Raw genomic sequence first — 13,609 nt, forward strand, 5'->3', positions numbered from 1 at the left:
CTGCTTTGTAAGTAATCTTCCTGTTGTATCCCAATTCCTTGGCATATCCAAAAAACTCAGAACAACTTGATGATGTAACAGAAACTATGGACTCTCTCTTTTCTAGCATTTTAAATACAGTTGCTCCTTTACGCTTAAGGAAGGTTAAGGAAAACAGTCCGACACCGTGGTGTAATGAGCACACTCACACCCTAAAGAGAGCAGCCCGGAAAATGGAGCGCAGCTGGAGGAAAACAAAACTAGTTTTAGCGCGAAATGCTTGGAGGGAAAGTAACCTATCTTACAGAAAAGCATTAAAAGCTGCTAAATCTGATTACTTTTCGTCTCTTTTAGAAGAAAACAAACATAACCCCAGGTATTTATTCAATACAGTGGCTAAATTAACGAAAAATAAAGCATCAACAAGTGTTGACATTTCTCAACATCACAGCAGTAATGACTTTATGAACTACTTTACTTCTAAAGTCGATACTATTAGAGATAAAATTGTAACCATGCAGCCATCAGCTACAGTATCACATCAGACAGTGCACTATAGATCCCCTGAGGAACAGTTCCACTCATTCTCTACTATAGGAGAGGAAGAATTGTATAAACTTGTTAAATCATCTAAACCAACAACATGTATGTTAGACCCTATTCCATCTAAGCTCCTAAAAGAGGTGCTTCCAGAAGTCATAGATCCTCTTCTGAGTATTATTAATTCCTCATTGTTATTAGGGTATGTCCCAAAATCCTTCAAACTGGCTGTTATTAAGCCTCTCATCAAAAAAACACAACTTGACCCCAAAGAACTAGTTAATTATAGACCTATCTCGAATCTCCCTTTTATTTCCAAGATACTAGAAAAGGTAGTATCCTCACAATTATATTCCTTCTTAGAGAAAAATGGGCATCTGTGAGGATTTCCAGTCAGGATTTAGAACGTATCATAGTACTGAGACTGTTCTCCTCAGAGTTACAAATGGCCTGCTCTTATCATCTGATCGTGGTTGTATCTCTCTATTAGTGCTGTTGGATCTTAGTGCTGCGTTCGACACTATTGACCACACTATTCTTTTGCATAGACTAGAACACTTTGTTGGCATTAATGGAAGTGCATTAGCATGGTTTAAATCGTACTTATATGACCGCCATCAATTTTTAGCAGTGAATGAAGAGGTATCATATCGTTCACAAGTGCAGTATGGAGTACCGCAAGGCTCAGTACTACGGCCGTTACTCTTCACGCTTTACATGTTACCCTTGGGAGATATCATCAGGAAACACGGTGTTAGCTTTCACTGTTATGCTGATGATACTCAGCTCTATATTTCTTCGCGGTGTTGGAAACTCAGAAGCGAAGACCAGGAGACTCTTGGGTAATCTTCAGCAGAATTCTTTATTGAGAACGCTCTGCTTAGCGCTACAGTCATCAAAAGTCTAACCAAAGCAGTCATACATTGGAGTTTATATACATTTCAAGGGGGAGGGAAACATAGAGGTGGAGACAATTTTAACAAAGCAAGCAAATGCAAAACAGGTATCAGCCCGACACTGGAAAACTCCCAGCTTTGATCTCATCAGCATAACAGTGTTCAAATGCAGAGGTGCCAGACAGTATCACTCATACCTTCACATTATCATAGAAACAAAGGCATAACTGTGCCTTGATCTTAAGAAGCCAGATGGTCAGGAAGAGCAAACAAAAGGTCAATGTCTCAGAAACCTGGGCTGCTTGAATTGATCATCTCAGAATCATCATCTTAACCTCAAAATGTAAAAACACAATGTACATACTATTACATCGGAACCTAGATTTAACATTTTATAAATTTGTAATCCCACAGCGGCCTGGCAAAACATACCAATTTGAAAAACTAACGGAATGCATAGTCGAAATAAAAAACTGGATCACGAGTAATTTCTTACTGCTAAATTCTGAAAAAACAGAGGTGTTAATTATAGGGCCTAAAAGCTCTGCATGTAATGACCTAGAACGCTGTCTAAGCCTTGATGGCTGCTCTGTCAATTCTTCGTCATCAGTTAGGAACCTAGGTGTGCTATTTGATAGCAACCTTTCCTTAGAAAGCCACGTTTCTAGCATTTGTAAAACTGCATTTTTCCATCTCAAAAATATATCTAAATTACGGCCTATGCTCTCAATGTCAAATGCAGAAATGTTAATCCATGCGTTTATGACCTCAAGGTTAGACTATTGTAATGCTCTATTGGGTGGTTGTTCTGCATGCTTAGTAAACAAACTCCAGTTAGTCCAAAATGCAGCAGCTAGAGTTCTTACTAGAACCAGGAAGTATGATCATATTAGCCCGGTCCTGTCAACACTGCACTGGCTCCCTATCAAACATCGTATAGATTTTAAAATCTTGCTTATTACTTATAAAGCCCTGAATGGTTTAGCACCTCAGTATTTGAACGAGCTCTTGTTACATTATAGTCCTCCACGTCCGCTCCGTTCTCAAAACTCTGGCAATTTGATAATACCTAGAATATCAAAGTCAACTTCGGGCAGCAGATCCTTCTCCTTCTTTAACCTGGCTTACACATAACATACTAATACACTTATAATATCCAAATCCAGACTCTTGCAGTTTATATCTAGATTAAAGACCCATCTCTTTAACCTGGCTTACACATAACATACTAATACACTTATAATATCCAAATCCGTTAAAGGATTTTTAGGCTGCATTAATTAGGTAAACCGGAACCGGGAACACTTCCCATAACACCCGATGTACTTGCTACATCATTAGAAGAATGGCATCTACGCTCATTAGTCTGTTTCTCTCTTATTCCGAGGTCACTGTAGCCACCAGATCCAGTCTGTATCCAAGTCAGAGGGTCACCGCAGTCACCTGGATCCAGTATGTATCCAGCCCAGATGGTGGATCAGCACCTAGAAAGGACCTCTACAGCCCTGAAAGACAGCGTAGACCAGGACTAGAGCCCCAGATACAGATCCCCTGTAAAGACCTTGTCTCAGACGACCACCGGGACAAGACCACAGGAAACAGATGATTCTTCAGCACAATCTGACTTTGCTGCAGCCTGGAATTGAACTGCTGGTTTCGTCTCAGGAGAACTGGCCCCCCAACTGAGCCTGGTTTCTCCCAAGGTTTTTTTTCTCCATTCTGTCACTGATGGAGTTTTGGTTCCTTGCCGCTGTCGCCTCTGGCTTGCTTAGTTGGGGACACACTTCATTTACAGCGATATCGTTGACTTGATTGCAAATTATTGCACAGATACTATTTAAACTGAACTGAGCTGCATGATGACATCACGGAATTCAATGATGAACTGCCTTTAACTGTCATTTTGCATTATTGACAATGTTTTCCTAATTAATGTTGTTCAGTTGCTTTGACGCAATCTTTTTTGTTTAAAGCGCTATATAAATAACTTGAAAATATTATCCAGATGATCATCTCGAACCACTCCGTGAAAAGCGCATATCATTCAAACGACGCACCTCACCAGAAATACTGCATGTAGATGCAGATGAGGACCTATGAGGGTTCGATTTTTACTGCCGTAGTAACTGACAATTTTACCATGACCATAGAATAATACAGAACCAAAAGAGGACCATATGGGGGGGAAGTCGTGGCCTAATGGTTAAAGAGTCAGCAGGAATTGTAGGTGGGGGGAGTGAATGTACAGCACTCTCTCCACCCTCAATACCACGACTGAGGTGCCCTTGAGCAAGGCACTGAACCCCCAACTGCTCCCTGGGCACTGCAGCATAAATGGCTGCCCACTGCTCCGGGTGTGTGTTCACGGTTTGTGTGTGCACTTTGGATGGGTTAAACGCAGAGCACGAATTCCAAGTATGGGTCACCATACTTGGCTGTATGTCACGTCATATTGTATATCCCCCTGTTTAAATATGTGAATGTTCTGGTAACATCCCAAATGTCCTCTTTGGAATGTTGCTATGTGACCATAAAATAATACAGAATGTCCTCCTAAAGTCATATCTGGAACGTTATTATGACTATCGTTCTGTTAACGTCCCAAATGTCCTGTTTGTAACGTTCTTATGTGACCATAGAGTAACAAATATGAAACGTCCTCCTAAAGTCATATTGGGAACGTTAATATATGACTAAAAAAGGACCATGTCAGAACATTCTGTTAATGTGCCAAATGTTCTCTTTGTAACAATCTTATGTGACCAACATATAACCAAAATGGAACGTCCCCCTAAAGTCATATAAGGAAAATTGAGCACCAGCACTTTCATAACCAAAAGAGGACGTTTTAGGAACGTCCCTAATGTTCTGTAAAGGTTCGGGACTTTCGTCACCTTTAGAGAACTTTTAGGGAAGGTGGCGCCAGGTTGCGAGAACATCCCCTCTATGTGGGTACATTAAAAAAAACATTCAAACATCCTAAATTCTCACTTTCATACCACAACAGAACAAAAGAAAACCCATACAAACAAAAACCAAAATAAGACCAAGACACACAAAGTTAAAAATCACCCAACAAACACTAAAAACAAAGCAGCAGTGAAGTCACATCACTGGTCTCCGACCAAGTTACTGGAAACCCCTGGATGTGCAATTACACCTGCTGAACATAAACAAGAAAATGATCTACAATAATACACTCACTAAAACACATGATAAACTCCCATCATACATACCGAGAGAGATTTACCATGAAGCAATATGCATGGTTGCTCACCATACAAGACCACGGCCACTAGCATGCTGATGACCGAAGATAAAAAATAAAGTCTCTCCTTATAAAAGACTAAACCTTTTTGACACTGGTAGACTAACCTGAAAAAGGCCTAACTGCTAAAACACAACAACCGGAGAATGCACCAACCCCTATCCCTTGTTCATAATGAAATACTTCCACAAAAGTCCAATACCAAGAATGATGCTTCCTGAGCAACCAAACCCTTCCCTTTTTATATTCTCAGTGCCAACACTGTTAGGTTCATAGGACTTAAACCATATTAACCAATCACAAAGGAGTAGGAACACTGATAGGTTCACAGGCTGGCATGACATCAGCTTATCATACCTGGGCTATTGCTTACCCGGCTGCATAGTCAAATGAATGCGATCACGACTGGTTGCTTACTGACGCTTCTCTGGATGCTCAACCAGCCAGCCGCTGCTGAGCTGCGAGTATAACACGTTCCCTATCACTCTTGCTGCAAGGAAATACATAATTTTATTATTATGAATATATTTTTATGACTCTATTCTTTTGTATGATTGGCGTTTTAGGTGTGTTTATCCCAGTTAAACCAGTCAAATGACTGATCACGACTGGTTGCTTACTGATGCTTCTCTTTGCGAGAATAACATGTTCCCTATCACTCTCGCTGCAAGAATTCATTACTATATTATTATAAATATATTCTTATGAATCTATTTTGTATGTTTGACATTTTTAATTTAATTTTTTTTCCCAATTAAAAAAGTCAAATGAATTTTTCAAAATGAATGGTTGCTTACTGACGCTTCTCTGGACACTCAACCAGCTGCAATTGAGCACTCCGGTCTGACGTGTCAACTCCCACTCTCATTCCAAGGAATAATTTTTTTGCCGCTGATCTTTTATGCCTGTAATAAAATAGGCCAAGCGCAATAAACAAATTTGTGCTGAATTCCTTAGGAGGAGTCTTTTATGTTTTATCTTTACACCGACTGTCATGTATTTTTTTTCTTCTTCTTTTTTGGTTTAATTGAATAAAAAAAATATATATATACTTTTGTGTGTGTGTGTGTGTATATATATATATATATATATATATATATATATATATATATATATATATATATGTATTTGTAGTTTTGTATAAGGGGTTTTTTTTTTTTTAAGTGCCTTTGTATGCTTTTATTCTTCATAATTTATTTCTGTCTTAACTGTAGGCGACAAAGACCTTGGGCCCTATTTTAACGATCTAAATTCAAAGTGTATAGCGCACGGCACAGGTGCACTCAGGGTGTGTCCAGATCTACTTTTGCTATTTTAACGACGGAAAAACGGTTGGTCTAAATGGGTTGTCTTCCATTCCCTTTGAAAGCCAGTTTCGCTCGTGCCATGACGAATTTGCTATTTACATGGCGGAATTTGACAGAACGCGTCTCCGGGATGAAACGGAGCTGCTCGTGTGCGAGCAAATAGATAGCCTAATTCTGATACATGCGATGACTATCCATTATGACATGTAGGCATTTTTATATTTAATTAGCCTACAAAAAATTCTTATGCATTTCAATCCTTTAATTTTTAATATTTGGCATGTTTGTGTGCTGCTGTGCGTCCCTGTGTTTAATAAGCAGCATGTACGCACATTGTGGACCCGCCTATACTAACACCCTCTTAAAATAACAAAGAAAAAACATTGCGCCAGTCTTTAGACCAGGTTTGAGTTGGTCTATGACGCAGTCTATTTTCAGTTTCTTTAAAATAGCAACGCAGCAACAATGCACCTGAACACACTTCTTTTTTAGACCAGCACACAAATGGGCGCAAAAGCATTTGCTATTTAAACGACGTGGCGCTGGACGGGAAAATGCGAACGGCCCCAGACTGAAACTAGCAAACACACTTGCGCTGCGCCTGGCGTCGCATTGCACCGGGTGTATGATCTAAGTCTTAGATGTCAAACTTATATAATTGTCAGACTTGTCTTGTAAGCCCCAGGCCCGTAGCTAGCTATGAAGGTCCAGACCTCTGTAAATGTTTCATGTTTAAAAATAAAATTTCTTCTCTTAATGAATAATTTGCTGTATAATTCAGTTTAGATCATTTGCAAGAATGTTTAGCGTCCGTGGTATGAAATTTTTTTTTTTAATTTATTTATTGTTCAGATTTTATTTGTTTGTTTGTTGTAGCAATATCTGGCAACACTGCATTGCCAGCACTTAAACTGGCAGTAAACAAAAAAGCCCATGGACAGGTTATTGCTGAGAGGATACGACATTCGGTCAATTTTTATTTTTTTTATACAAAAAAAAATCATGATATTGTCTGTCAGAAACATTGTCAACACTTCCAAAAACAGTAGCATTTAACAGTAGTACACATACTGTATCTGTCAAACAATTAGGTTACAGAATGAAATTAAAAAGCAGATCTATCCGTTTTTACCAACATAGTTTAACGGTTCTGTTTCCCGAAACTGCCAAATTGGACAAAATGTCCAGCCCTGAGCAGTACTCAGTGTTCACATATGTTTTTAGAAACAAAAGTATCTGATCAGCTAATGGGAAATTGGATGTGCTTTCTTTACTTTAGGAGTTTACACTCAGACTACACTTGTAGTTCCAACAATAGACCATATCACCAAGATCAAGAGTATAATTCCCAAAGGAATGCATGAAAAATTTAAATATATACCTTGCAATGGCAAGGTATAGATATAAGTGTCTGTAAATTGCATAAATTTAAATGTAAATGTTAATTAATCTTAACTACAAGTGACTTTCATTATAATTCACTGAACAGACAAAAAATATGCATTAGCTCAAATAGTTGCTTATGGCAAAAAATGTTTCCACCATAAAAATTAGAAGTAAATTAAGAAAGCATGTAAGCACAATCTTTATGAGAAATGTAAGTGGGTAGATCCTTTAAAAACTTAGAAGCTTAAAAATAACATTTTTAGAATTCACTGACTTATAAAAGTCACATTTTATAATATTAGTTTAACTGATTGATCTGGTTCATGTTCTGCCCTGTGAGTTCATTGGCTATTTTCATAATCCTTCATCCATATTAATCACATATATAAAAGTGCAGATACTCTCAGTCAGCTGCATTTATTAGTCAGAGTTGAGCTCAATCATTGGGATGCTTGTATTTCTTTACACACTTTTGCTTTTCCATCACCTTCATACAAAGGCGGAAAACACTGTTTGCCAACTGATGGGAGACCCTAAGTACCCGCTGTTATCCAAGGATGGAGACATAACTATTGGAGCACTGCTTTCAGTCCACAGTAAAGAAACATTACCATCATTTGAGTTTACACAAAAACCTCAACGTCTGTTTTGCTCCAGGTTTGTTATATTACATGCATTTGATACAAAAGTAATTGTTTAAATTAAGTGTAGCATATATACATATTAATGTTTTAAAACACAAAGATTTTTAGAAATACACACAAAACATTGCTCACACTGAAATTATTATACAGTATGTTTCCACAGTGTGAATCTAAGAGATTTTCGGCTGGCTCAAATCATGATCTTTGCCATTGAGGAGATTAACAGAAGTGACAGTTTGCTACCAAATGTTTCTATTGGTTACAGAATCTATGATTCCTGTGGTTCAAGACTCTCTTCTATGAGTGCAACCATGGCATTGATGAATGGTCATGATATTGCAGCAGAGGAAAGATGCGATGGACAGTCTCCTATACATGCTATCATAGGAGAAACAGAGTCTTCAACCACAGTGATTCTGTCCAGAACTACAGGACCTTTTAAAGTTCCGGTGGTAAGGAGCAATAACATTAAAAGTTTGACATAACCACCATACTAATTATTTACTTTTTAACTGATCTTTATTTTTCAGATAAGTCCCTCAGCCACATGTGAATGTCTCAGTAATAGGAAACATTATACATCATTTTTCAGGACAATTGCTAGTGATTACCATCAAAGCAGAGCACTTGCACAAATAGTTAAGCACTTTGGCTGGTCTTGGGTGGGAGCTGTGAACAGTGACAATGACTATGGAAACAATGGGATGACCATATTTCTGACAGCAGCCCAGGAGGAGAAGATTTGTGTGGAGTACTCTGTAAAATTCTACCGAACAGAGACCGAAAAACTAAAAAAAGTTGTAGACACAATAAAAAAAGGCACTGCAAAAGTGATTGTTGCCTTTCTTTCCCATTTTGAGATGGGAAATTTGCTTGATGAGCTAAGTATTGAGAACATTACAGACCTCCAAGTAATTGGTGTGGAGGCATGGATAACTGCAAAGAGTTTGATAACACCAAGCAGCTTTCGTGTTCTAGGAGGGGCACTAGGGTTTGCAGTGAGAAAAATCAACATAGAAGGATTTGCAGATTACATTATTAACGAATTCTGGGACACAGCTTTTCCATGCTCACAAATGGAAGGGAATTATTCTCAATTTTCATTAAATTGCAATGGATTTCAGGATCTATTTGCATTGAAAAAATACAAAGAAGATGTGTTGGAACAAAGCTATTCAAGCAATGTCTACAAAGCAGTTTATGCTTTGGCTCATTCACTACACATTATACTTAACTGTAAAGAAAAATGTGGTTCTGAAAACGTGACTGTTCCACTACATAAGGTAAAATAGTGAGAGATAGAAAAAAAACTGCAAAAGGTTATTATCATCATCACCATTATTTTATTAGGCATTTTAATACTTCATAATGTCAAAACTGTCTTTGTGCCAGGTGGTTGAGGCTCTTAAAAGGGTGAATTTCACTACAAAGATGGGAGATCATGTGTGGTTTGACAGCACTGGTGCAGTTGTAGCCCAATATGAAGTAGTGAACTGGCAGCAGGATTCAGATGGATCAGTAAAATTTAAACCAGTGGGATACTATGATGCTTCACTACCTCCTGACCAGCGCTTTGTGCTCAACACTGACAACATTATTTGGGCTAGAGGACAGCTGGAGGTATATGGCAACAAACAAATAATCCAGCTTTTATAATGGGTCATCATAATGTAAAAATCTAAAGATAAAATGAACATGTAACAAAGATTGTAGATCCTGGAAGAAGGATGCGGGAACCGTCGAACATTTAAACATAAATCTTTTATAATTAAATGGGATTAAATAATCAGAATGGGAGGTTTGTCAAACCCGAGAAAGCAGGGTAAGTCAAGCCCATTTCTGAAAGAGAGGTAACTTACACTATGAACCTAACCTGGTCAAGCAGGTTTTCTTCAGAAAACCCAGAGTTTCTTTCGGTCTCCTCGCCTTTTTTTAAAGCCCAAGCAATGATTAAATACTTCATTCATTCACGCACACTGCAAAAATGCTTTTCTTACTAAGTATTTACAAATATATATACAATATATATAAAAAAATAATAACTATATATATATATATATAAAATAATATATAAAAATAATATATAAAAATATATATATTAAATCAAGATGGATTTTCTATATAAGAAACTGATATAAGATATTTAGACTTTCCTGGGGGGGATCTAAATTAAGTTCAGTTTACTTAAGTAAAATTGTATGCCAGTGTGGTAAAATAAAACTAATCTTAATGCAAATGGAAAACAAGATTATTCGGAGTGTCTATTGCTAAGTGCAAATCTACTGTAGCTCTGCCCTCCATTAAATACGACACGCGTGAAGAACAGCTTCAGTGGTGTAGGCAGTAACATGTTGGGCGCGGAGAACTAGATTGTAACGTGACTGATCGGGTTTGAGTTCGGCTTTTGCTGAGCTCGTTCTTCTCATTTTTCCCATTACATATCACATAAGAATTTATTTTCATAAATCTAGAGCTATTTGCACTTAGCCTACTGTAAATCGGATCTATCGCTAAGAAAGTAGGCTATGTTAATTCCACTTAGTGTAAATAGCTGCTGCTGTATTTTTCTTACCCTATTGGCAGATCATTTGTAAAATAAGAAAATGTATTAAATTATTATTGTTATTATTATTTTATATATATATTTTTTGCCTTTGAGATACCATGAAAATGAATAGCCTATTAGTTCAATAACCTACAACTCTGCCAGTTTTCACCTGTGATATTATAACAGTGATAAGAATTAAACTTGTATTGAGTCTGAAGTATGCAGACGTCTTTTTGGCAGGAGCTGTTGCCATGGTGAATCATTATATCGGGGCTCCATTGATCATAACTTTTCATAGTCATGGTGCGCACGCTAAACTCAGAGTCAACCTACTCAGACTTGACTGAATTTACACAGTTCAGCTTTTCTGAACCCGAAAACTCAAGAGTTTCCCCATCTCAGAGTAAGTCAACTCAGAGTTCAACCTCCTTATTGAAACGTTCCCCAGGCCTGGTCCTCTCGTCTTGCAGTGTTGTCACTCCTCTGTTTATCCTTCCGGAGCTCCTCCGTGGGACTCGAGACCGGTGAGTGGCGCAGGTGTCGCTCATTATCATTTACTCCACCGGCCTCGCTCCGCTCCCACGGCTCTTGGCCCCGCCCCACTAGTCATAGAATGCATGATTTAATCTTAAGTAAAAATATCAGGTAAATAATTATGTAAAAAACCTAAACAATGCCCTCTACCACTCCACAAATCTCTTCACCTGTTTATAGGTGAAGACAGAAAATATGTATACCTTTTAATGAACTTTGATTTACATTTACATTTAGTAATTTAACAGACGCTTTTATCCAAAATGACTTACAAATGAGGACAATAGAAGTAATCAAAATCAACAAAAGATAACACATAAAGCAACTATTTTGAGCAAATGTTTTGCTAAATATAATAATAATAATAATAATAATAATAATAATAATTATAATAAAAACAAGATCTACTTCAATAATAAGTTTGGCTCCCTATCTGTATATTAAAGCCCTTTCACACTGAGCATGACACAACAAAGTTAATACTTCTCATCGACAAACCACGGCTCAATGCTGCTTAAACATATTGTAAATAGAAACCTTTGATGCTCCACAGAGCATGAACACAATACACACTGGTATAACCATGGTTAGTTACATCAAGTAACTAACCATGTAAAATCTCAGCTGTATAAAAAAGACACCATCCCCAATATAATAACATAAATTAGCATAAACAGATGGCGTTATGAAATGCATCTTCATTTTACAAAATCAGTACAAATAACTGTATGATGTATTGTGCCCATGTAGAAACCAACTTCTGTGTGCAGTGAAAGCTGTCCTCCAGGCACTAGGAAGGCTACACAGAAAGGAAGACCAGTCTGCTGCTATGACTGTATTCCATGTGCAGAAGGAGAAATCAGTAATAAAACAGGTAAACATCAGACCCTCTCAAAAATACCAAAGAAAAACTGGTTAGTTGTTTTTTTTTTCTGCATTTTCCTTCTGTTTGTAAGGATGCGGGTGCTTAACAAGAGACTCTTTGAATTAAATAATTTTCCTTTTTTCTCTAACTCTAGTGAACACCACTTCCTTTTCAGATTCAGTTAACTGCAAAGCAGTGTCCAGAAGAATATTGGTCTAATGCTGAGAGAAATAATTGTGTTTTTTTAAGGTTATAGAGTCTGTCATTCACAGAAATTATGGGTATAGTGCTAGTCTTTTTCTCACTGTTTGGAGTAGGATTAACTGTGCTGGTGGCCATTCTGTTTTACAATAAGAAGGACACCCCCATAGTAAAAGCAAACAACTCAGAGCTGAGCTTCCTGCTGCTTTTCTCATTGACTCTTTGCTTTCTCTGTTCACTGACTTTCATTGGTCAGCCCACTGAGTGGTCCTGTATGTTGCGTCACACAGTGTTTGGGATCACTTTTGTCCTCTGTATCTCCTGTGTTCTGGGGAAAACAGTAGTTGTGTTAATGGCCTTCAAGGCTACACTTCCAGGAAGTAATGTCATGAAATGTTTTGGGCCTAAACAACAACGACTCAGTGTTCTTGCCTTTACACTTATACAAGTTCTTATTTGTGTGCTTTGGTTAACATTATCTCCTCCTTTACCTTACAAAAATATAAAGTATTTTCATGAAAAGATCATTCTTGAGTGCACTCTGGGTTCCACTATAGCGTTCTCTGCTGTGATGGGTTATATTGGCCTATTGGCTATCTTGTGCTTCATTCTGGCTTTTCTGGCCCGCAGACTGCCTGATAACTTTAATGAAGCTAAATTCATCACATTCAGTATGCTCATATTCTGTGCTGTATGGATCACATTTATACCAGCTTATATCAGTTCTCCTGGAAAATTTACTGTAGCTGTGGAGATTTTTGCAATTTTAGCCTCAAGCTTTGGTTTACTATTTTGCATATTTGCACCAAAATGTTATATCATTCTTTGTAAGCCTGATCAAAATGCAAAACAACATATGATGGGGAAATTTCAATCTAAGCCCTATTAAGATTTCCAAATACATTTGGTAAATGTATTTTATTTACAATGGTACTAAAAACCAAAGTGATTCATAGCAATTCAGTTTTAGCACAATCTCATATTCTTAATAATAACAAGATGGTGAATATGATTTCAACAAGTACAACATGTTCCTGGAACATAATTTCAATCAACCAATCAGAATCGAGGGATTACTTTTCAAGAAATATCAGTTTTAGGCTTACAATCAGGGTTAGATTGAGGGTTAGATACCCTTGTTATTCACCTATAATTTCTCTCTGATTTTAGGAATAAATTGTGGGTAGGGTTAGGTTTAGGGGCAGGGATTGGGGTAGGTCTATATTTTTGGACAGTAATGTTGATCCAGGATCAACAAAAGATGTCTTTTTATGATTTTACATATACATGATGCACTTATCTTTGACAATGACAAACTTTATAAATCCAATCTATAAAACTGCTTTGAAATGCTGTTTAATCTGAAAAGGGCTAGAGAGTTTATTTGATGCTTGTTTTATGGTTCTAGCTGCACTACACCACTTCTTCTTCTTTTTTCTTC

General features: G+C 37.4%; 1 protein-coding gene across 1 annotated transcript; it reads left to right on the top strand.

Moving 5' to 3' along the window:
- The first annotated feature begins 7,809 nt into the window (after nucleotides 1–7,809).
- LOC109080048 (extracellular calcium-sensing receptor-like) lies at nucleotides 7,810–13,057 on the top strand. Its single transcript, XM_042775866.1, is given in 7 exon segments — nucleotides 7,810–8,033; nucleotides 8,184–8,472; nucleotides 8,551–9,303; nucleotides 9,413–9,640; nucleotides 11,853–11,976; nucleotides 12,143–12,156; nucleotides 12,158–13,057. Coding segments are annotated over 7 exon segments (2,517 nt in total). The 5' UTR covers nucleotides 7,810–7,824.
- Nucleotides 13,058–13,609: the final 552 nt, after the last annotated feature.

This window comes from Cyprinus carpio, chromosome A18 (assembly GCF_018340385.1).
Source record: "Cyprinus carpio isolate SPL01 chromosome A18, ASM1834038v1, whole genome shotgun sequence".
Classification (NCBI taxonomy): Eukaryota; Metazoa; Chordata; class Actinopteri; order Cypriniformes; family Cyprinidae; genus Cyprinus; species Cyprinus carpio.